The sequence below is a fragment of the Ctenopharyngodon idella genome, chromosome 15 (assembly GCF_019924925.1).
Source record: "Ctenopharyngodon idella isolate HZGC_01 chromosome 15, HZGC01, whole genome shotgun sequence".
Classification (NCBI taxonomy): domain Eukaryota; kingdom Metazoa; phylum Chordata; class Actinopteri; order Cypriniformes; family Xenocyprididae; genus Ctenopharyngodon; species Ctenopharyngodon idella.
Genome location: NC_067234.1, coordinates 16309777 through 16335884, shown reverse-complemented (window position 1 = coordinate 16335884; position 26108 = coordinate 16309777). Strand labels below are relative to the sequence as shown.

The following is a 26108-nucleotide window of genomic DNA, read 5'->3' as shown; positions in this document are numbered from 1 at the left end:
TGGCCTTTAAAGATATTTACTGTAATTGAAATCTATAGACGCAAATAGATAAAGTGCTATAAGATATACACTTAAAAATGTATTTTGGATGTTTTCTTTCCACCAGTCTGAAAAAACACTTTATGAAAAGCCAAAAAGTGCAAAATCTCAAAATTGACAGGTGCCTGAAAAAACAGTGTTTTTGCCTGTAGTGTCTCCCCTTAATTTACTTAACTTTAATTTGCTTAATTAACTTAATTTAAATAAATCTCTGAATATTTACTCAATATTTGAGAAAAATTGAGAAAATCATAGTAAAAGTTTTTAGAGTGTATACTGCCTATAATCAAATGTTTCAGAATAAGGATTTATGACATACTTTGTTGCTTTTTTGACCATTTTACTGACTAATAAGAAACCAATAAAATATTTTGTAATGATATCTCAAAACTCACTCCTTACCACCAGTTTTCCAAGATAACATATTCTATTCATTAATGTGGTCATCTGTCGATTAAATACAGTATATCTATTTATTTTTAAAGCATCTTTGACTACTGCTGCTCAATGTGTCCTATAAGCAAAAAAATTGCTTTAATAAATAACTAATTTAGGAATAAATTTATATAATAAATAAGTTTGATTCAAACTACAAAGACAAAGAAATATGACTTTAAAATGTAAATAGTAAATTAAGAAGATATGTTATTATTAGGTTTTTTATTATTAATCAGTTTTTAATTTTTATGTGGCAGATAAATGAATATCTCTTATTAGTTTTTCTTGTAGCATACACAAAATGTCAGTCTAAGTAAATATTGCTTCAGGACTAAAATTTAAATGCTGGAAATGTATACAGTTGATTAACTTAATGTGATTAATGTGATTCCATTTTCATGAATATGCATTACCATGTAAATAAAATGTAGAGCAAACAGATACCCAGCTGCAACATGCAGCAATTTCATTCCATACAAAAAAACACATTTCACCTCCTATTTGACAATTTTAATAATGGTTACAAAATTCATAGTTCAGCTCCATAAAAAAGTGAAGAATCAGACAAGAACTGACCTTTAGTATTGAAACTTGCACTCTGTGTAGGATATAAGCAGATGTTGTAATGTTAGAGATCTGACAACAGATGGCGCTAATGTAACAATGTTATTACGCTCCTCAAACACTGTTATACACAGGGATGTCACTAGAGATATGGATGGGGACTGTTTTGGGGGGTCTTCCCAAGGATTTTAGCCCCCCAACATTTTCATTCATGTACTCTTAGAGTAACAGTGGGTAAAACCTATCAAAATAATGTTATGTTTGGTCAAGTTCGGCTAAAAGTAAAGTCCCCCCTAAGATAAGCCTAGTGACATCCCTGGTTATACACAGAGATAAAAGCAATATATACATAAACATAAACCTTCCATATATTATAAATAATATATTTACAGTTTTATTAAAGTTCTTAAAGAATAAATGATTCACTGGTCAACCTTATAAAGTACAAGTACATTGATTAAATAATAAAGGAGTTTTAAATGAACTGTAAATTGTGTTTTTAACATACTTTCAAATGATTTCCTCTTGATCACTATGAAAATCACAGTCAGTTAGCTGATTGGTCGGTAAGCTGGCTATGTCCTCAAACACATCTGCATAGGTGTTAAAGTGAACGCCTAGATTTAGGATATTCTCTAGCTGCTGGATCCCGCCGGAGACAGAGATGTTGTGGAGACTGTGGACGGAGGGGGATGTGACCACGTCTTTGAAGGGTGAAGGGGCCGTTAGTATAAACTGTCCTCTGGACCTATCTGCAGCTGAAACAGTCAAATAAGAATCAAATAAAAACCAAACACAACCAAAGACACACTGTATTGGTTCAATAATTGTCATAATCAAACTTAATGCTGTGCATTCACATTTGATATTTAACCAATTAAATTAGTCCCTTAATGTTTCATTTGAGTAGTCTACAATATTAAAAGGTAAAAAAAAAAAATAAGGTCTTTCATGTTACCTAATACATAATGTGAAATTTAGATGTTAAATGGCCACTAGATGGCGCAAAATCATCAGAATGGCTCAGACAGAAGTTGTTTTTAAAAAAATGCATTATATGCTGATTACTCATATTAAAATAAGTAGTATATTTAGTAAATAGTATAGTACAAAGAAAGGCACAACTGCTGGAAACATGCTTTCCATTAAGATGATATTTTAGGAAAATTACAAAATTTAGGCCAGTGGCCATGATTAAGGGTCAGGGGGCATGTCTGTTCATTTGTTTAAAAATATAATTAACTATTTTTTTTTTTTTTTTTTTTGGAATATTTTTTTCTTCAGCCTTTAAGATCTTGTTTCCTAATTTCAGTGTGAAAAGATGGTGAACGGATGTTACATGGCCACAATCTCCAGAATGGCTCTGACAGAAGTTGTTTTATAAATGCATCATTTGCCAAATAGTAAGTAATGCTTTCCATTAAGATGACATTTTAGGTAAATTACAAAATTTACATAAGGGTCAGGGGTATGATTAAATCTGTTCATTTGTTTAAAAATATAATTAACTAAATTTTTTGAATGAATTTTTTTCTTTAACCTTGAGTGGCCACAATTCCTTTGTACCAAGACACAAATGTCCATCTTTCCTTGCTTGTATCTCACACATGTATATTATGTTATTTCTGAATATTATAACTAAAGGGCCAAAGCAATATTCACCCTATTTTTATGAACCTCTCTGAAGGATTAGTTCACTTTCAAATGAAAATTACCCCAAGCTTTACTCACTCTCAAGCCATCAGGTGTACACTACCAGTCAAAAGTTTGGAAACATTACTATTTTTAATATTTAGAAAAGATTTATATTTTGAATAAATGCTGTTCTTTTTAACTTTTTATTCATCAATGAATCCTGAAAAAGTATCACAGGTTATAAAATAATATTAAGCAGCACAACTGTTTCCAACATTGATAATAAATCATCATATTACAATGATTTCTGTGACACTGAAGACTGGAGTAATGATGCTGAAAATTCGGCTTTGCATCACAGAAATAAATTTATATTTTATAAGTATATTAAATTTTATATTTTAAAGTATATTAAAATAGAAAACCATTATTTTAAATTGTAATAATATTTCACAATATTACTGTTTTTTCTGTATTTATTATGAAATAAATGCAGCTTTAATGAGCATAAGAGACTTCATTCAAAAACATTAAAAATAGTAATGTTTCCAAACTTTTGACCGGTAGTGTATATGACTTTCTTCTTTCTGATGAACACAATCGGAGGTATATTAATAAATATCCTGACACATCCGAGCTTTATAATGGCAGTGAATGGGACCAACGAGTATAAAGCTCAAGAAAGTGCATCCATCCAAAGCAAAACATACTCCACACGGCTCTTTAATAAAGTTAATGAAGGCCTTCTGATGCATTTGTGTAAGAAAAATATCTATATATTATCAAGTTATGAAGAAAGATATCTAGCGTCCGCCAGACCGCCTTCAGTATTCAACTTGCGAAGAAAGTTTCATGCCTCTCACAGATCAAAACGCTTACTCTATGTCCTACGCCTTTCGTATTCAACTTACGAAAAAAGCTTAACTGATGCAACTTCAGTTACACTTTCTTCCTAAAGCCGGGGACACACTTAACTACTAGCTGAAACATTCTAAGACTGAACTGAACACACTATATGATTTTAAATGCTGACTGTAAACACAGACTGAACGCAACTGGCTCTGACATGATCAGTCGTAAGTATCAAATTACATTCACAATCGGCCTTACAGTTGTTAACTGTGACCCCGGCTTTAGTTGAATACGTATTTTACTTCGTAACTTGTTAAATATGGACATTTTTCTTACACAACGCTTCAGAAGGACTTTATTAACCCCCCGGAGCTGTGTGGAGTACGTTTTGCTTTGGATGGATGCACTTTCTTGAGCTTCATACTCGTTGGTCTCGTTCACTGCCATTATAAAGCTTGGACGCATCAGGATATTTATTAATATATCTCCGATTGTGTTCACCAGCAAGAAGAAAGTCATATACACCTAGGATGGCTTGAGGGTGAGTAAAGCTTGGGGTCATTTTCATTTGAAAGTGAACTAATCCTTTAATTTAGACGTCATAATTGAAACTGCCAGTGTGTCCTTGCCTTCAGGTGGAAGTTCATCTTTGTCATGTGAGCTGATGAGGGACAGTTCTCTCTCACAGTCAAACTCTGAGCCGGTGAAGGAGCAGTGACTTTCACTCTCTGATGACGTCTCTGTCGCCCCGCTTCTGCATGGCTTTATGGGACACTCTCTGAAATTGTGATGAGGGTATCCCTTGTGGTCCCGTGGGGCGTTCAGCTTCTCAACCTCATCTGCTGAGAGATGCTGTGGAGGGCCTGTCAGATCAGGAGCCAGTTTTCTCTTGAAGAACAGTTGGGATTGACGTTGCCACTGGTGAAAATCGCCTCTAGACGTTTTCTGTTGAAGTTTAGGAGAAGGATCATGATTAGTTTGAGGTTGCATGATGGATTGAGATAATTTTGGATTGCCATTCACCTGATCTCCACGTTCATCCTCCTTCTTCAGCTGTGGGGTCTTCACATCTGAGTATGTGCTGTCAATCTCATAGTACTCCAGTTCACTCCCTCCAAAACCTGAGACATGACAAGGCGGCCCACTTTCAGTACAACTTTCCACTCCTTGAGTCGAATCTCTTGGTTTTATCAAATCCGGTTGCTTGCTGGCTTCATTTGAGACATTCGGATGAGGCTCATCAGCAGGACCTAAACTGAATGCCAGGTTATCCGTTCCGTGCTGTTTGCTTGGTGGCATGAGGTAGACATGACTCTTCTTTTCTCCCTCACAGAGTTTGCCTTGTCTCCTGAGGACAATACATAGTACCAGGATCAGCAGAATGAGAAAGATGGGAAGAACGATGGCCACAATCCATAAGGGGACGGTGTTTTGTGTTTGAGAACAGGCCTCGCTGTGGACGACGTCAGATGAGCAGGATCCACACGAAGACCCGGACACGTTGTGTAGACAAATGCACCAGTAGTCGTCTTTGGAAGAAGATCCACAGTCACTATCATTCCAGCAGGGCTCAGATAGACAGGAATCCTCGAGGCATGGAGTCAGAACACAGCGGTTTGGAGAAACGCAGAAGGTTTGGAAGACAGACGGGCTGGAGCTGGCCTGGACTATCTCATTGTAGCCGCTGAAAGATAGGAGGTGGCCGTTGAATTTGATGTATTCCACACACCCTCTAAAACCTGGAAAGACAAGATAAGCAACATCAGCAGCAAAATACTGTATAAGGGCTTTATGATCAAGTTGGCGGTTTTAATTAATGGTTAAATCAGTAAGGAAAACTAAATTTAAACATACATTTTCATGACTCCAAAACTAACTAAACTAAAAACGGCCACCAAATAGTTTTAAATTAATTTAAAGGCACAATATGTAATATTTTTAGATTAAAATATCCAAAAACCACTAGAACATTGCTATATATTTTGTAGACTCGTGTACTTACATTATCCCAAATGTTTCCAAGAATGTTTAAATCCAGAAAAATAAGCAATTTTCACTAGGACATGGATCGTATCCATGCGTTGCCTATCAATGACATCATAACCGCATTACCCTCGATTTACGGTTTTATTTTGTAGAAACCATGGAAACATCAAAGACGCATTAATATATGTTTTATTAGACAGGTGAGCAACTGTTTGGATACATTCATTAACAAAAAAAAAGAATCACTGTTATATAGCTCAACCATAGACAGTATAAAACACGGATGTAGTGTCCGTGACATTACCCGTAGGTTTCTGAAGAGCATTTTTAAAGCCTAAAGTGGGCGGGGCGGCCGTCGCCATCTTGGCAGCACATCACCGCACGTCACTCCCGGATAACCGAAACTGGGCAAAGAGGCGGGAAGTGGGTGGAGCTGAGGTGTCTGGTTGCTGAAACCACACCCGCCTAGCTCGACGTGATCATGTTAGCAGGCTAAGGAGCTATCTATCTATCTTAGATACTATCTAAAATATTAATAAAGATAACAAATTATACATCATTTGAAAGTTATAAAGGTTTACTGTCAATGGCGCTCGTCTTTCATTAGCAATTGCTCCAGCGGCCTCATTCCGCTCCAATGGCTTTCAGCCCCACCCTGCTTCATACTACAGTAATGTTAATAAATCTTTAATACATTAGCCCATCCATAAATATGATTTCTGCCCGAATCCTATCGGATTCTTTCCATCGGCTGTAGACGTGTAGACAACATCTCCCATGATTCTGCGAAATCAAGGCGTCATCAAGCTACGCCTTTGTTTTGAACAAGCGACCTCTAGTGGTGAAAAATTATTATAATATTATAATATTTTAATAAATAATTTTAAATTCAGTATTTCAGATGCATAATATATTGTAAATTTTTATGATCCACTTTCATTAAACATTAAAATGCCACAAGATAACACTAGTGTTATTGCTAAATACATGGAAATTTTGTGAGCACAAAAATACTCAAACTAAAATAAAAAACAAATAAACAAAAACAAAACACAAAAGAAATTAAATGTAAGGAAAAAAATAAATAAAACTCAACTAAATTTAAAGTATAGCTGAAAATAAAATAGAAATAAAAACTTTAAATTCTATACTATAAAAATAATAAAGAAATAAAAATAATAAAAAAAATTTTTTTAAAAAAGCAGTAGAACTACGGAAGCCCTAAACGGCCATGGATTATTATTTTTTTCTATCTTGTTTTGTCGTGATCACGACTTATTTTCTCGTGATCTCGAGATAACAAAAGTTGTTTTCTCGTGATCACGACTTAATCTCTGCTGTAAATTACACAAATGTGCCAACAGGTGTCAGTATATTACCAAATATAACTGATGATGTGCAGTAAATTTCCACTTTACTGTATTAGTTCATATTGGCCAGACTGTACGAGTTTCGGACAGAGAGAGTCTTCGTGATCGCTTTATTTTGTGCAGTATTGTGTGCGTTAAGTAATTAACTTAACTGTTAAATGCTTGAATATGATTATTTTGCATGAAAGTGTATCTGTTATCGTTCTGACTACTGCAGGACTCACCACAGATTTACGACCGCAATAGTTCGGTGTGATACTAAACTTACTGCTTATTAAAACTAATTTTGATGTCACTGTATAGTATTCTGTTTGCACCTTATTGTGTATCTTTAAGACGCCATTTTAATCATCGCAGTTTCAGTGTTCGTTTTACTCACTCAATGTATATTGATAAGAAATATGATTTATAGCCTATGTCATTTAATTCAGTGATAGTGTGTAACCTATTTTCTACATTTCTTTGTTGGAAACAACACACATACATAAACACTCTTCTCAAACAGCCTCCCAAGATTGTTTTAGCCTATATCAACTGGATTAAAGTTTTGTTTTTTGGAAATCTGGAGTATTGCACCTCTTTTTAATGGAAACTGGAGGAAGACAGTTTAATGATATCACAGCCTATCCTACATGACGAATAAAAATAACAAACACATTACGTAATATAATTTTATTTCAAACGAATGGGGAAAATAAAGTGGGTTTAATCGAATAATTTATAGAATTATAGAATAATCTGGCATCTTTCTGAAGGTATACTCTGGCTGCGCTCGAGATATTGAATGCTCTGTTGATTATTAAACATGTTAATTACACAAATAAAATGTTTAGCGTACATTTATTGAACAGTGATTGATTAGCCTATAAGTATTTATTTATTGTAAACTTTATTATTAAGTGAAGTAAACATTTTGCTGAAATATCCACAAGATATAAGAGCGCATGATTTATCCATCGATCAGATGCGCGTTAAAGTTGTATTCGTTACTATAGCAACAGTAGAATCCGGGTACAGTGTGTTTCAGAATCAATCACTGTAAAAATAACTTTTATGTCGAGATCACGAGAAAATTAAGTCGTGATCACGACAAAACAAGATAGAAAAAAATAATAATCCATGGCCGTTTAGGGCTTCCGTAGTAAAACAGAATGAACTCATCGGATGAACTCATGAAAAAATATTTAAGCAATGGAAAGCGTTTTTAAGTACAGTATAACCAACAAATCAGGGGCAATCTAACCTAAGTCCTGGACCATCTCTGGGAAACCTCTGGATTCTCTCAGTGAAGCAGTGCCCAGAAAAATGGTCTCCACCAAGAATGCCGAGTGAGTTATGGTGCCATTGGTGGTGTTCACAACAGGCCGTTCATCCAGAAGCAGAGAGATGTATGAGCCCCTTCTGCGCAGCTGAAGAACATGCCACTGTCCATCTGACACATCTCCCTCCGTTGAGAGCTCCAGCTGCTGACCAGATGTGACATTGGTGAACACATACAGAGGTTTCCCATCTGATATCTGAGGAGGCGAGAGAAAACATGTTATTAACTGAATTAAGAGATATAGTTCAGATACAGCAGATTCAAGTTAGCTGTTAAACACTAACAAATGTAACAGAGAAAATACAGCGATAATAATTTATATTAAAGTTCAATAAAAGCAACAGCATACGGCATAATATGGATTACCACACACACAAAAAATTAGTCCCTCCTTTTCTTTATAAACTGCAAAGGCACATGCAATGGAAGTGAATGAGGCCAATCCTGAATGTTTTGACAGTAAACAATATGTGTTTTACCATGATTAACAAACAACAACAACAACAAAATCGCTTATCTACAACTTTGTGGTCAGGACAACATAACTAAAATGACTGTAAAAAAGGTCATTGATAATACACAAGATTTAAAAGAAGAATTAATATAAGTGCTGTGCTTTTATAAAATTATAAGCTTCACATTTCTGCTTTTAGAACCTCCAAAAACTCCTCTTTTAAGTGCCTCAAGAAAAGAAGACAGCTGAAAGAATTTTTTGTGATTTTTCACACCATCAGCTTAACTTGTATTGAATATTTCTTTAAAATTCTCTCAGAGCTCACCTTAAGTTTTAGATGTGCTGTTTGACACCAGCACACAAGCAAAACACCATTTCTTCTGACAGTCCTCATCTTGATCTCAACACTGTCAAACCCCTGAGAGTCTCCTTCCTTCCCATCCAAAATGGCTTGTAGAAGCTGATTTCTTCTGTAGCTTTCCTTGATGGCAAACTCAATGTAGGCCTCTCCATTGAGAAACAATACATGCTGTTCAGCCAAATCTATCAGAAGCAGAATTAGATTCACTTCAAGACTTTAAACTATCACAGCAAAAAACAGAGAAACTACAGATACGGTATGTATGAATGAAATTACTCATGGCACAGTTGGGTCCTGTGAAATGATCTCTACACTGGCAGTGGTGGTGAGACCATCGGTCTTGACAAACTCCTTCATTCAAACACTCAGCGGTTTCACAGGGAGGAATATCTGCTCGTGGACATCTGATCAACAAAAAGAAATAAACTAAAACATGGTATTTTAATAGAACTTTTACAATTACAAAGTTTCTTTTGAAACTCACCGATCAAGAACATTCTGGGACGCCAGATATTTTAAGGAATCTGGACCAATGTTGTTCACTTGCACGTTTCTCATACAGCCAACAAAGTCATGAGTCCTGATTTGCCTCTGCAAAATGGCATCAATTGACTTTATGCCACCAAACGTCATGTTATTTGAGCTCACTTCCAGAGTCCTGTGTGTAAACGGCATTTAGAGGTATGAGTTCAGATAAACAAACAAGTAAGAAGAGGAGGTAAAATGGTAAATCATAAGCATGAAGATAAGAAAGCAGTTTGAAATTGTGTACTAGTGTGTTTAATCTGGAACGAAATGGCAAGATTAAACGTAATATTACCTTTGGGTTCCAGTGCCACCATTCTGAGATAAGCAAAAACCTTGCGGTTCGTTGGCAGAGCAGTTGTCTATTTCTAGAGAGGCTATCTGAGAGACACAAAGGGAAGTATACCTGCAGAATATCTGACAAATCTTTCACAAAAATGGCTTGATTGATTCCTAAAATTGAAAAATGACCATGTATGGGAATCACGTACATTTCCAGTTCTTCTTACGGTGATGTTGTGAAAACTTCCATCAGCCACTGTCTTTCCAGTTTCCAATCTTATCACTCCAGATCCAAGATCATAAGACAGCCACAACCTTCCACTCACAATCTCAAGGGCCATGAAGTCTGAAGTTGATGGGTCACCGTGGTTGTACAAAAGCAAAGCGTTTTGCTGAACAGTCGCAAACTCCAGATAAATGAAGTTATATTGTGGATCCAGTGGAGGAAATTCTATATAAGAAAGTTCCTGAAAGCCATAACTGTGCTCTTCACAATTGATTCCGCTCACACCTAACAATAAATAGGAATGTCAGAAATATATCTATTAAAAAATATACAGGTAATCATAAATGTATCTATTCAAATTAAAATAATAATTCATGCATTTAATTCAATGATGAATAATACATTATTCATACTTTTATAATTAAAAATAAAATATTTAATATATTGTATTAAATAACAATAGAATTTGTTAATCATATCAAATACAACAAATAATAAATGTAGTTAAAAAATAAAGTATTATCATTAAAATAATCTAATATTTAACGATGAATACACTACCGGTCAAAAGTTTGGAAACGTTACTATTTTTAATGTTTTTGAACGAAGTCTCTTATGCTCATTAAGGCTGCATTTATTTCATAATAAATACAGAAAAAACAATAATATTGTGAAATATTATTACAATTTAAAATAATGGTTTTCTATTTTAATATACTTTAAAACATAATTTATTTCTGTGATGCAAAGCTGAATTTTCAGCATCATTACTCCAGTCTTCAGTGTCACATGATCCTTCAGAAATCATTGTAATATGATGATTTGATTCTCAGTTATTATCAATGTTGAAAACAGTTGTGTTGCTTAATATTATTTTATAACCTGTGATACTTTTTACAGGATTCATTGATGAATAAAAGGTTAAAAAGAACATCACTTTTTATCAATTGAACACATCCGTGCTGAATAAAAGTATTAATTTCTTTCAAAAAAAAATAAAGAAAGAAAAAAATTACTGACCCCAAACTTTTGAACGGTAGTGTATATTGTTACAAAAGATTTCTATTTTAAATAAATGCTGATATTTTTTAACTTATCAAAGAATCCTGAAAAAGTATTACAGGTTATAAAATAATATTAAGCAGCACAACTGTTTCCAACATTGATAATAAATCATCATATTAGAATGATTTCTGAAGGATAATGTGACACTGAAGACTGGAGTAATGATGCTGAAAATTCAGCTTTGATCACAGAAATATATTATATTTTGAAATATATTAAAATAGAAAACCATAATTTTAAATTGTAATAATATTTCACAATATTATTGTTTTTTCTGTATTTATTATGAAATAAATGCAGCCTTGATGAGCATAAGAGACTTCGTTCAAAAACATTAAAAATAGTAATGTTTCCAAACTTTTGACTGGTAGTGTATAAAAATGAATATACTGAATCTAATCATAAACAATAAATCTTATTACTTAAAGTAATAAGAACATTTAAAGTAAAAACATTTAAAGTAATATAAGTAATGCATTGAATTTAATAATACATTATTCATTTTACAATAAAAAATAAATAATAATTTAATAATAGTTAATATTAAAATATTAAAATTAATAAATTGAATTGAATTATGAATAACATATTCTATTAATTTTACAAATAAAAATAATATCACAAATTGAGGTCAGAATTTGAATCATATAATAATATGTAGACAGAAAATGTCCTCTTACCAAATGGACACTGGCAAGAGTAACCAGTTAAAAAACTGAAGCAGTTGCCAAACACACAAGGGGTGGAAGCACAGTGGTCAACAATACGATCACAAAACCTTCCTGTGAACAAAAGTGGTTAATTAATGTACAACAAATCTTTTTAAACTAGATACACAAAAATACTTTTTAGACTCAAAAGACTTTATTCAGTGCACAAGTTATATAACCATACCTTCATACCCTGGGCTGCAATCACAGATGAAGCCTCCCTGTCTGTTCCAACACGTTCCTCCATTTAAACAAACTACCGTTTGACATTCATTATCAACTGTAGTGCAGTGCGGTCCTGAAAACCCCTCTTTGCATTGACAAAAATAAGTTCCTGGACTATTATAGCAGTTTCCCCCATTTTCACAAGGTTCCCTGGAGCATTCATCAAAGTCTAGTTCACATGCATCACCTGTAAAGCCTGTTGGGCAAGAGCAGTTAAAGATCTCCACAAAATAGGGAGATACAAATATAAGACTAGAACTTTCCAACACAGCAACTTCCTGACTGATGTGAATGTTTCTGTTGCAGGTGGCACCATTATGGCAAGGACGGAGCATACAGGGGTCGCTGGTTATTTGGGATATAGTCACATTGCTTTGCACTTCTAGTAACTTTTTATGCATGCTTGATATTCCGCTTGCCGCCTCTCCAGTTAGATACTGACCATTGTAACTTTTCACAGCAGCCAGAAGCAGCATTTTATCTCCTTGCAACTTCATTCCAAACACATGCGTTTTGGATGCTTGTAGGTTAAAGAGGCTATCCAATGCTTTGACAAATTTTAAATACTTCAAAGACAGAAATTCCTCAAGAGTAGATATAGAGATGTAGAACAACACACAGTTGTCCAGAGAGACGTTGGTAAAGCCTTTGTAATTGACGTAGATGCTGTTGTTGACTGACGGGTGGAGCTGGTCACTCGCTTCGACGGAGATATTATACGTTGCCTCCCCTTGGTATGGGGAGGACCACAAATTACACATCCCAAATGGGAAGCTAAACATCCTAAGTGGCCCGTTTCTGATTGTACAATTGAACACATCCAGTTCGTCCTGATCGATCGGTCTCACATTTCCGATTAGTCCTCCTGGGAAAGAACTTCCGTAATATTTCACTAATATATTGATGTTTCTCTGGAGTGGTGCATTGTCATTTTCATCAAGAACTTTAATATGAAACAAAGTGGTGGAGGACATAGGCGGCTTACCAGCATCTTGAACCACAATATGTACGTGAAAAAGAGGGTTGCGCTCCCGATCAAAGGGTCTTGAGGTGAGGAGAACTCCATCAGATGAAAGTGAAAAACCCTCAGCAGGTCTCATCATCCAGTATGTGAAAGGACCTTGATTTGGAGGAAGATCATCATCTGTGGCAGTTAAAGTGGAGACTAGAGTGCCAACAGGTTGGTTTTCTCGGATAAACCCTTCTGTGGTCAACAACTTTGGGAGAATTGTCATTGACATCAGTAATGGTGATAGCGACCTTCGTGCTTCCAGTTACAGCAGGTGAACCCTCATCAATAGCAATGACCGTCAGGTTATAGATGGCCCACATCTCTCTATCCAGGTGACTGCTAACTGAAATGACGCCACTGACGGGATCTATAATAAAGGAACTATTAATATTTCCATGTTCAATGCTATAGGAGAACCTGCTCCATTCTCGGATCACATCCCTGTCCACTGCTTTGACTTTAATTATGGAGGTCCCAATCGAGATGTCCTCCGGCACTGCTACGGTGTAGAGCATTGAATCAAACTCAGGGGGATCATTTTCATCTAATATGTGTAGATGTATCAATGCCTCATCAACATTAAATCCAGTAATGGCTCCTCTGTTTTTTGCCAGCACCTGTAGGATGTCATCATTTTTAAGGCGATTTTTCAAATCTTTGCAGATATATATTATTCCTGTATGCTCGTCCACTACAAAACTAGCTTTTTTACTTTGCCCTGCAAGTACGTAAAACACTTTTCCATCAGGCCCTAGGTCATAGTCTATGGCGATGACTCTTCCTATTTCGGTTTGTAGTGGAAAAGCCTCTGACACAGAGAAGTTGTATAGATGTCTTTGAAAAGCAGGGATGAATTCATTGAGGCCAGTGACCTGGATGTGTATATGGGCAATATCAAACAAATATGGAGAGCCGATGTTGGTGGCCTTGATTGTAAGTTCAAAATTCTGATTTTGCTCATAATCAAATATCTCTAAAGTGGTGATAGTGCCATTTTTGGTGTCCAAATAGAAGAGATGGATGTCTCCTGCAATAAGTGAATACGTGATTTGAGAGTGAATCCCTGTGTCAGCGTCCTTCGCCCAAACCTGCAAAACTGAGGTACCAATTAAAGCATTTTCTGAAACAGCGGCAATGTAGTCTGTAGATGTAAATACAGGAGGGTTATCATTTAAATCTATAACATATACTGTGATATTGAGTTGCCCCATCTTGGGATGCCAGCCTCCATCCTTGGCAATGACTTTTAGATGATGAGTTTCTGATTCCTCAAAGTCAAGCATTTTAACCAGCATGATCAATCCTGAAGAGTGTCCAATAGCAAATAATCCATTTTCATTCCCACCATCAAAAGAATAAGAAATAACACCATTGATGCCAAAATCTTTATCTTTGCCTTGGACCTTCCCAATAACTGAACCAATGGGCAAATCTTCTTGAACAAAAAACTCAGCTTTACTGTTAGGAAAATGTGGTGCGAACAGGTTCTCTTGTGTGACTTCAAAACTGATTTCAGTTTCTGCAGAAAGAGGAGGGAGGCCTTTATCTTTCACAGTGATCTGAAGAGTCAGGAAGATGTTAAGACTATTTGCTAAAGTTTTATGTAACAGCACTTTTCCGCTGTTACGTTCTACCTCAAAATAAAGAGATCCATTGCCACCACTATTAAAGTACTCAACACTGTTGTTCATTTCAAGAGAATCTTGATCTACTGCAGACATCTGGATCACTTCTGTTCCCACAACCAGGGTTAAAGGGACTGGTACCAAAGGCCTGAAGGGTAAAAATGAGGGTGGGAAATTATTATATTGTACTAATGTCACTGAAACAATGCTAGAGCTGTTCAAAGGAACACTGCCGCAGTCAGACGCCACAACCGTGAAAGCAAAATTTACAGATTCAGATTCACGGAGAACAATGGGCTGTTTGTTTGAAATTTCCCCAGTTGATGCATTTACCAAAAAATGTTCATTTGGTGGTTCGATGAAGTAGAGGATGTGGGCATTCTCACCAAGATCTCTGTCAGTAGCGCTAACTTGTAGAAGGAAAACTTCATGCATCTTCATCTCAGGGACAGTGATGGTGTAAAGTGGTTGATAGAAGATCGGTGTATTGTCGTTGATATCTGTAATGTATATAGTGATGTCTGTGCTAACGCTCCAAGCAGAATCATTGGCGTTAACCTTCACTATATAATGATCTTGATCTTCTCTGTCCAAAGGAAGCAGTACCAGTAAAGTGCCAGTGGTTTTATCAATTCTGAACGGGAACTCACTATTTTGGCCGATGATTGTATATTCAATGACAGCATTTAGACCAACATCTTCATCTGTAGCAGTTATCTGAATAACTGAAAAGCCAACGGGGGCGTCCTCGGGAACCTCTGCGATGAAAATCTGTGAGAAGCGGGGCGCGTGATCATTTGTGTCGAGAACTACGATGATAACCGTTGCAATGGCTGAAAGACTGTTGTTTTCTTTATCAATGGCCTTGATAGTGAGATTATAGCATGGTAAATTTTCTCGATCTAAACGCTTTGTTGTGGAAAGACTACCATGATTTTTATCTATTTTAAATGTGCTCCCAATGTTACCAGCTAAAATGAAGTACTCCACCTCTGCAAACACTCCAGAGTCGGCATCCGCTGCTAACACACTACACACCCTTCTTGAAGCCAAGTTCTCATACACGTCACATCTGTAGATGCTTTGCGAGAACACCGGTGGGTTATCATTCACGTCACTGACATTAATATGAAGTTCGGCATATGATGAAAAAGGCGGTATCCCTGAGTCTCTGGCTTCAACCACGAGATGAAAATGCACGTTGGTTTCAAAATCCAAGGGATCCTTGACAGTAAGCTCGCCAGTGCTGTGGTGAAGCTCAAAAACTTCTCCAAAGTTTCCAGAGGCCAGATAGAAAGACACTGGTATGTTTCTCGATGTTTCTGCAGTCACAATAGCCACAAGCGTCGCAGTAGCTGCATCCTCGGAGAGAATATCTTTATATATTTGGATTGCAATTCGAGGAAAGTATGAGTTATTCTGGAATCTGACAGTCAAGGTTGTTGTGTCCATTTTTGGCATATCTGCTCCATCCTGCACATGGACATCAACTGTGATGTCATTTCTTCTCTTCACAGAATCTGTAGTGAACACTGTTCCTGTGCGAGGGTTAATTGAGAAGAGATGGGCCTGTTGGCCATGTAGAGAAAAATTTAGTTTTGCGTTCAATCCAGCATCTGCATCTTCTGCCATCACTGTGCAGACAACTGATCCTGTAAAATACACAATGAAAAATTTGTTTTTTTTTTTTTATCTAAAAGGCAGTTGTCTAAGAACACTGGATAATATTATTAGGGTCATTACAATAGTGTGTACATTCACCTTTGGTTATCCCAGCAGGAACATTAGCCACATATGGTCCATAAAGAAAGGATGGAAAGTTATCATTCACATCCTCAACTTTTACTGAAACAGCAGCTGAGCTGGAAAGAGGCTTTGTGGGATGTCCGTCAGTGACAGTCACCAGAAATCTGTACAGAGCCACTGCCTCTCTGTCCAAGGCACTTACGGTAAACAACTCTCCAGATATTTCATTGATGGAAAAAGGAACATCTGGGCCTTCTAAAGAATATCTGCAAGTGAAATATTTTAAATGTCTACAGTCAAATATATTATACTACACAGGCTCATATGAGTGTTGTTGTTGCTAACTAAAACTAAAACGATTAAAAATTGCATCTGGTACTTGAAATAAAGCTCAAATAAATTAAAATAGAAATGCTAAATAAAAGAAATAAACAAATACACAAAAATCACAAATGTTGTCTTGGAAACTACCTGAAATAAATAAGTTGAAGTTAAAGTACTAAAACTGAAACAAAAAATGAATTAAAGCTATAGGCCTATAGAAATATATATATATATATATATATAAAGACAAAAGCTCATAACAAAATTACTGAAGCTAAAATGAAAACTAAAAATATAAAAATGAATGCTAATTCAAAATATTAATAAATTCTATAAGAGTATATAAATAATACTAAAATAACACTGGCTCATATAAGACAAAACATAAGTGATTTTTTTAAACCAAAAATGCTAATATTATGACCACATTATAGTTTGCTTATCAAATTACCTTAGTTGTCCATTTGTACCCTCATCCAAGTCTGAAGCTGTAATTCTCCAAAAAACCGTCCCAACAGGAGAATCCTCCAATATGTGACTATTGAACGTGTCATTGTCAAATACTGGAGCGTTGTCATTGACATCATCAACAACAATAACCAAAGTGCCTGTGCTTGTCAGTGATGGGAATCCTAGAAAGGAAGGACAAAGAAATTATAATAATAATACACTGAATATGTACAGAATAAATTAGGGATGCACAGATTAAAATGCTACTAGTGAATTTAGGCATTACAACATCAGAATGTACAGTGCACCATAAAAATGGATATTGATTTTAAGATTTTCGCTAAAGACTACATTTAACTGTGTTAATAAATTATTAGTATATTTTAAAGATTAACGTTATGAATATAAAATGTAAAAACAAAGGAAATAAGCATGCACAATTAAATATCCAATATTAAATACTCATAAATTGACTAATAACCAATAGGGTACAGATATATCATGCATCCCTAGAAAAGCAAACTAACCTAGAAACTAGCAAAAAGTGGTTATATCTATTGAGCCATAGAGGTGAATGAAGCAAATGATTACCTGAATCAACAGCAATAACTTTCAACATGTATTGGCTTTTCACTTCCCTATCAAGATCTTCTAAGATTTGGAACGTTCCATTGGAATGAAGTGAGAAGAGACTCTCATCATTTCCTGATTCTATAGAATATGTCAGCTGACTGTTAACTCCCAAGTCCTCATCAGAGGCATATATCTACAAAAAACATATTTTACATCTTCATGAATCATTGAACAATAAATTAATGATGAAAAAGTGAGTTAATTAAACCAGAAGTGAGTCCATCATACCTGGTGGGTGTGCTGAGAAGAGTCTTCCCCATTTTCGAAGACATGTAATGTCAGTGATTCAGATGAAAAAATAGGTACGCAGTCATTAACGTCTAGGACTGTGATGTTGATGGTTGCTGTGGCAGACCTTTGAACATCTCCCTGGTCTTCTGCTAGGACTGAAAAACTGTAGAAAGGCCTCTTCTCACGGTCCATCTTGTCTATCACTGAGACCACGCCTAGAACAGAGTCTACCAAGAACCCGCTCTCTGAGACAAAGAACCGCACCTGCCCATTTGACCCAATGTCTCGATCACTTGCATTAACTCTGAGCAGGCTTGATCCGCGAGGTACGTCCTCATACACTGAAAGACTGTAAGAGCTTTGAATGAACTCTGGATTGTGGTCATTCACATCCTCAATGAGCACTGTGAGGTTCATTGAGGTGAACAGCGGTGGTACACCTTTGTCTTTAACTTTCAATGTGACTGTGATAACATCCTCGGTTTCCCTGTCCAATGGCTTCTGCAGGTACACAACCCCAGTTGAACTATTTATACTGAACGGTTCTTCTTCTGCACTCTCAAACATGAAAACAACTTCACCATTGGATCCAGCATCAGCATCTGTGGCCTGTATGACCGTAACAACAGAATGAAGAGGTGCATTCTCTGGAAAACTAACTGTACTGGGTGTTGTGATGACCGGGGAGTTGTCATTGACATCGAGAAGATAGACGGTAACGTGCATTGAGGATGTAAGTCGAGCCTCTGTGGGCAGAGCACGATCATTGGCCTGGACGATGAGGTTATACACTGTGTTTGTCTCTCTGTCTAACTCCCCTCGTAGACACAGAGCTCCCTGCTGGTTTACAGAGAACTTACTCTCAAGATTCACCACCAAATCCACTTCTCCATTTATACCTGTTGGATACAAGAAAAGGAGAACCTGGATTACATTAGCCAACATAAAACATAGTTTTAATTTAATGACTGAGCAGGTGGATTTAATAATCACAAACAAACAAAAGCTTAGTAATTAAGAAAAAAGTAACAGTAATATATAACAATTATAGGACATAAACATCAATCCATTAAGGCTGAAAGCATAAAGTCTGGGCCTGACAGTGATGGTGTGAATCCTAAAAAGGAAAGCCAAAGAAATTAGAATAATAATGAGTATGAATTAAAATTCAATTAAAATTCTGGCTGATATCAATAAATATTTTCATGTTATGTCTGATTATAGATAAACTACTGTCATTAAATTCTATACTAGTTTGTTTGAATAACTTAAAAATAAACACTAAAAAATAAAATAATTTTAAATGCTTAAAGTGAATTTAGGCATCATAACATTATAATGTACAGTATGAAAAGAGCATTCATTTTAAGATTTAACAGCGTTATTAAATTATTAAAGGGTTAGTTCACCCAAAAATGAAATTTCAGTCATTAATTACTCACCCTCATGTTGTTCCACACCCGTAAGACCTTCGTTCATCTTCAGAACACAAATTAAGATATTTTTGATGAAATCCGATGGCTCAGTGAGGCCTGCATCGCCAGCAATGACACTCCCTTTTTCAATGCTCAGAAAGCTGCTAAAGACATATTTAAAACAGATCATGTGACTACAGTGGTTCAATATTAATATTATAAAGCGACGAGAATACTTTTGTGCGCCAAAAATAACAAAATAGCGACTTTATTCCACAATATCTAGTGATGGGTGATTTCAAAACACTGCTTCATGAAGCTTCAAAGCTTTACAAATCATTTGTTTCCAATCAGTGGTTCGGAGAGCCAAAATCACATGATTTCAGTAAATGAGGCTTCGTTACGCCATAAGTGTTTTGAAACTTCAATAGTTCACGTGAATTTGCCAGTTTGATACGCGCTCCGAACCACTGATTCGAAACAAATGATTCGTAAAGCTTCGAAGCTTCATGAAGCAGTGTTTTGAAATCATCCATCACTAGATATTGTGGAATAAAGTCGCTATTTTGTTATTTTTGGTGCACGAAAAGTATTCTCGTCGCTTTATAATATTAAGGTTGATCCACTGTACTCACATGAACTGATTTAAATATGTTTTTAGTAGCTTTCTGGGCATTGAAAAAGGGAGTGTTACTGCTGCCGATGCAGGCCTCACTGAGCCTTATCAAAAATATCTTAATTTGTGTTCTGAAGATGAACGAAGGTCTTACAGGTGTGGATCGACATGAGGGTGAGTAATTAATGACATAATTTTCATTTTTAGGTGAACTAACCCTTTAATGTTTTGAATGTTACTTTGAATGAAACTATGAAAGTCGGATGATGGCAATGGTGACATTAATATTCATCAGATCTGCTTTCAAAAAGGTTAGCAATTTAGTAAAAGGCTTGTTATAACAACAGAACTTCAATCCCTGAGGCTGAAAGCAACTGTTTTGGTGTAACGTCTCCAAAAAGAGCATGTCTTTCCAGAACCAATGTAGGGTCATTTCAAACACATCTCAATAATCTTAGTCACTCTTGCTGCTGTTAAAGCTTGTGTATAGCCCTGAACAACTTCCTAAATGGGTTAAAAGGAACAAAATGTGAATTTCATTGTGCATTTGTATGTGGAATACATAATATGCTTCAACTTGAACCTGTAATAAGAGAAGCCGAGACAGGGGGTTCTCCATTATTAGCAGTAGCCAGCATACCCAAGAGAGAGGACACTATTCATCGTCTCAGGACGCTTACAAAGGAGAAATGACGTAAGATTTAATGAGACCACTTCAGTCTGTTCTGAGTCTTTTCAAATGTGTGAACCTGGAGGTTTTGAGTTTAAAGGAAAATAAAAGCTGGCCAGTACCATCCATTGTGCGAATTCTGTATTTAATAGATTTATGTATTGTAAAACGTCCTCATTTTGCTTGAATGTGTCTCAAATTGGGTAAGGAGATGTAAAAACCAAAAGCAAAAACAACATTTTTTCAAACACTAGACATAAACAAGAATCTTATGAACACATGATCACTATCGTTCAGAAGTTGGTGGTCGGTAAGATTTTTTAATGTTTTTGAAAGAAGTATCTTATGCTCACCAAGACTGCATTTATTTGATCAAAAATACAATAAAATTTGAAATATTATTATAAATTATAACTGCTTTCTATTTTTAATGTATTTTAAAATGTTATTTATTTCTGTGATGGCAAAGCTGAATTTTCAGCATTATTACAGTCTTCAGTGTCACATGATCCTTCAGAAATCATTCTATATGCTGATTTGATGCTCAAGAAATATTTTTTTTTATTATAATCAATGTTGAAAACAGTTGTGCTGCATAAGATTTTTTTTTTTCTGGAAACCGTGATGTATTTTCCAAGATTATTTTGTGAATAGAAAGTTCAATAGAACAACATTTAAAATAATATATATATACACGTGTATATATATATATATATATATATATATATATATATATTTATATATATATATATTGGTAACACTTTAGTTTAGGGTACAGTCCTCACTATTAACTAGTTGCTTATTAGCATGCATATTACTAGGATATTGGCTGTTTATCAGTACTTATACAGCACATATATACCTGCACCATATTCTACATCCCTTAATCCTACCCAATACCTAAACTTAACAACTACCTTGCTAAAATTAATAAGCAGTAATTAGAAGTTTATTGAGGCAAAAGTCATAGTTAATAGTTAGTTAATAGTGAGAATTGGACCTTAATCTAAAATGTGTCCAAAATATTTTGTAACATTATAAATGACTTTACTGTCACTGTTGATCAGTTCAATGCATCCTGAAAGTATTCCTTTCTTTCAAAAAACAGTAGTGTAATGCAATATTACCCTCATCTGGATCTGAAACATTCAGACTTAGGAAGCACATTCCAACAGGTGAGTCTTCTGAAATGGAGGCAGAAAAGGCATTCTGGCTGAACACTGGTGGGTTGTCATTGACATCGATCACATTGAAGTACACCCTGACCCTGGTGAGCTCACTGTCCCCCTGCTGAGCAGCTGCAGTCAGGATGTAGTAGCGTTCCATCTCAAAATCCAGAGCACGGGACAAGTGGAATTCACCAGAATGTGGACTGAGAAGAAAGAGGCCATCGCCATCATCCTCCTGAACAGAGTATACTGATGTTTCATTCTCTTCACTATATACTGCCTCCACATGTCCCACAATTGTCCCTATGAAGGTGACAGACAAGGCTGAATTTAAGTAATATTAAAGAAATATTAGAATACTAGATCAAAGGAAAACACATGGCGGATGTAATAAAATCAACTTTTTTTTAAAAGTGCTCACAAAAAGATTAGACAAAATAAAAATAAATATACATTGTTAATCCTTTTGACCTTTTATTCAAAAAATTCACAAAAACCTAGAATACGTGATGCCATGTATCTGAAGAACAAGATGTCCAGGATCTCCAGCAGGAAAATAGGCCCACAACAACATTAAAGATCCAGCAGTATATTTAACAGTACTTTTTTATCCTTGTGTGCACCAAACCCATCTGGTGGGTTTGCTGCCAAAAAAAAAAAAAACTCTTTTTGTTTTAGTTTTTTAATCTGACCATAAAGTTAGGAATTTTGAAATGTCTTCTATTGAGAGATTATTATTTTTATCATCTGGAAAAATGTCTTTGGGTAGGTTTTATGGTTCTAGTATTCTATCTGTATTTCTACAAGAGAAATACAATTTAAAATCATACATAGACTTCATATTTCCCCTAACCGCAGGCACTTTTTGTAACCACTCTCTATCGCCTATGTGTTTAAGGTGTAAAACTGAAATGGGTACTTACTGCAAAGTATGTATGCAGTATGTGTTTTACAGAACACACATACTGCAAAGGTATTGGTTTTGGTGCTAGTGGAAATGGAAAAGATGGACGCATTGTTTCATCTGCTTATAAGAAATTGTATAATATTCTATGCTTTGCTGCCAGAAAAAAATATTTTACTTAATTGGATCAGTGATAAACCTCCATCACTTAAAGTCCCCCTGAAATCAAAATTTATGTTTTTTAGCTTTTAGTATGAAATATTTTTTAAATGTTTTTTTTTTCTCTAATCTGTTATATTATGGTGTAGTCCTGTTTTATATATAAATCTGAGCTATTTGTGTTCTTTTTTGTTTTTTTTGTTTATATATATATATATATATATATATATATATATATATATATTTACACTACCAGTCAAAAGTTTGGAAACATTACTATTTTTATTGTTTTTGAACAAAGTCTCTTATGCTCATTAAGGCTGATCCTTTCAATTTTCAGCATCATTACTCCAGTCTTCAGTGTCACATGATCCTTCAGAAATCATTCTAATACGATGATTTGATACTCAGTTATTATCAACGTTGAAAACAGTTGTGCTGCTTAATATTTTTTTGGAACCTGTGATACTTTTTTCAGGATTCATTGATGAATAAAAGGTTAAAAAGAACAGCATTTATTCAAAATATAAATCTTTTGTAGCTGCTGCTTGTGCAATTTTTTTTTTTTTTTTAGGCTCAACTAATCTCTGCAATTCTCCAGCTGTGATCCTTGGAGAGTCTTTGGCCACTCAAACTTTCCTCCTCACCATGCATTAGGACAATATAGACACATGTCCTCTTCCAGGCAGATTTGTAACATCTTTAGTTAATTGGAACTTCTTAATTATCGCCCTGATGGTGGAAATGTGGATTTTCAATGCTTTAGCTATTTTCTTACAGCCACTTTCTATTTTGTGAAGCTCAACAATCTTTTGCTGCACTTCAAAACTATATTCTTTGGTTTTACCCATTATGTTTTACCCATTTCCCCCCACATTCATTAGTTTTACTTCAATAAAAGGTAAGATTTTTGTGATTTTTGAAGATCAAAAGGATAAACATGCATTCCCTGATCATATTTACCAAGGGTGCCAATAATTCTGACCATGACTGTATATATATTTCTGTCAGGACAACTATCGTCAAAGATGATTAACAATTAGCATATACAGTTAGGATTGGCGGTATGGTTCTGTTCTGGGTAAGAACTCCCTGCCCATCCATGCAGCCTAGCATGGATAAGAGCAGGAAGAGCAGGGAGAGCAGCGATAACCCCCATTAGGGTAAACAGAACAGAACCAACATAAATGTATTGCAGATATCATTAATGTTCTTAATGATAATAATTTAATGAGACAACATAAATCAAGATAAATGACAGTCTGTTTGAAGAGGAATATCAGAAGGTAATATGCTGAATGGGCCTAATATATAGGGATGCTGTGATTCCTATAGGTAGACCTGAGAGTCAGCTGATGCGGGCTTGACTGACATGACCTGCCAGAACTGCTTGATATATAGAAAAGCAATGCTCACCAGGGGGCGTGTCTTCCCTCACTTCAAATGAATATACAGATTTGGAAAAGGATAGCTGTGTGAACCTTCTACTACGAACTGGAGCTAAGCCTGATTTGCTCATAGATGGCCGAGCTGAGATGTTGAACCACTTCGTCTCATTACTATTATCCAACTGTGTCCTGGGTGAACTGGTGCTGCAAGCTCCATAAACAGTAAACCTGAAGAAAATCTGTGGGGTGAAAAGAAGAAAACATCAACTTATAAACTAGCCACTGCTGGGGGAGAAAAAAAGTCAATACAAAGGTGTGGAGCGGGAAAAATGGAACAGTTTCAGCCGTTAAATCCCATGACATACAGGAAAAGGCTCTTTGTAAGGGACCTTTTCTAAAAGCGGCAACAGTACACCTTGATTTGTGTAAGGTCTGCGCTTTGAGAGCTCTTGTGGGTCTCCCCTTACCACAGTATCCCACGCCAACCTGAATATGTTTCTTTATTTGGTTCCCCAGGTACCTGCCTTTGTTAAGCACTAAAATGTCAACTTAGATCTGGACAATCTGGTATCCAATGAGAGGCTCAGGGAATAAAACGGAATGTTCTAATCCTGTTTAGCTGAACGCACCATAAACTTCAAAGCATCAATTCATTAACATTTATTATTTAATAAAAAATCACTTGAGGTGTTTTTTAGTTTCAGTCCCCTTGACCCTTGAAAGGTAACTCACGCTTGTTTATTCAATAATTATAATATATATATATATATATATATATATGTGCAATTAATTATATACATTTATATACATGTGTTATATGTGTACATGTAGTTATTCATATATTTAATTAAATAATAATATGCATTAAATAGTGCATTTAATTAAATATTGCACACTAAATCAATGTATTCGCAAATTCAGTAAACTGTACATATCTTGAGCACTTTCACAAAAATTTTCACAAAAACATTAAAAGTTTTTCAATTGTACGGGGGAAAAATACTCACCGTCGCGTGCATGAGAAACATGAGATGAATTAATCCAAACTTGATCATTTTTGCTCGTGTCCTTTTACCTCTCTACCCAAATATGAACATTTCTCGGACATAACACATATTTGAAGATCTTTGTGTGCACCATCTCTCTGTCCACTGTGCAGTGTGTGTGTGTGTGTGTGTGTGTGTGGGTGGTAGATGTCCTGTGCTGTGACGATTTTATTGGCGCTTCCAGTCCAGATACACCCCCTCTCCAACTAACACCAAAACCGTAACGTCACTTAATGATTTTAATAGTTACTTATATCAAACAAAATGCCATAAAGTTTCCATGGTACATGAGATACTTTATAATACTTAGTCTCTGTTATCAAATTTGAGTATTAAGTTGTGTTTACTGCGAACTGACAATGATCTGTTTAAATGTTTCCCCATCTTTTGTGGCAGCCAAGAGATCTTGTGCCCCGTTTCTGTCTCCATTTGAATTCAGAGGATGCCAGCATGGCTCTCGCCCAAAAGGTGGATGAATGGAGAGACGCTGTAAAAGGGGAGCCACCAGGCAACCGTTAAACAGTAGGCTACAATAAAAGAAAAGTACAATTTCGGGAATATTAATCTTGGATCAACTCTGAATGAAATACTTCCAGAAGTGGTGACGCTTCGAACCATTTGCGGATTATTTGTTTCGAACCACTGACTCGGAACTGCCAAAGTCACG

At 35.6% G+C, this 26108-nt stretch overlaps 1 protein-coding gene across 2 annotated transcripts; it reads right to left on the bottom strand.

Moving 5' to 3' along the window:
• Positions 1-972: 972 nt before the first annotated feature.
• Positions 973-25597, bottom strand: LOC127496115 (protocadherin Fat 4). Of its 2 annotated transcripts, XR_007925246.1 has the most exons (17): positions 25403-25597; positions 24424-24634; positions 21903-22247; positions 18072-18973; positions 17802-17976; positions 17212-17392; positions 16452-16702; positions 12013-16342; positions 11799-11900; positions 10037-10338; positions 9841-9926; positions 9505-9678; positions 9297-9424; positions 8985-9202; positions 8128-8401; positions 4552-5267; positions 4158-4473 (listed from the first exon to the last, which is right to left on the bottom strand). XR_007925246.1 is itself a non-coding variant. In XM_051863751.1 (9 exons), exons 4-9 carry the CDS (start codon positions 9651-9653, stop codon positions 1552-1554), a joined length of 2127 nt encoding a protein of 708 aa, XP_051719711.1. In that variant the 5' UTR covers positions 9654-9678; positions 9841-10338; positions 11799-11900; positions 12013-13189; the 3' UTR covers positions 973-1551. The 2 variants fall into 2 exon arrangements, 1 of the variants encoding a protein (XP_051719711.1); XM_051863751.1 differs by lacking the exons at positions 16452-16702; positions 17212-17392; positions 17802-17976; ... (2 more) ...; positions 24424-24634; positions 25403-25597 and adding an exon at positions 973-1799 and having other exon boundaries at positions 4158-5267; positions 9841-10338; positions 12013-13189.
• Positions 25598-26108: the final 511 nt, after the last annotated feature.

What these genes read in the sequence shown, in the direction of transcription:
- LOC127496115 (XM_051863751.1), bottom strand. Translation starts at nt 9,653, where the DNA reads ATGACGTTTGGTGGCATAAAGTCAATTGATGCCATTTTGCAGAGGCAA. An exon ending in AGAGATGGTCCAGGACTTAG is followed by an intron (nt 5,268 to 8,127) that starts GTTAGATTGCCC and finishes TTGTCTTTCCAG; the next exon opens with GTTTTAGAGGGTGTGTGGAA. An exon ending in AGATGAACTTCCACCTGAAG is followed by an intron (nt 1,800 to 4,157) that starts GCAAGGACACAC and finishes TGACTGTTTCAG; the next exon opens with CTGCAGATAGGTCCAGAGGA.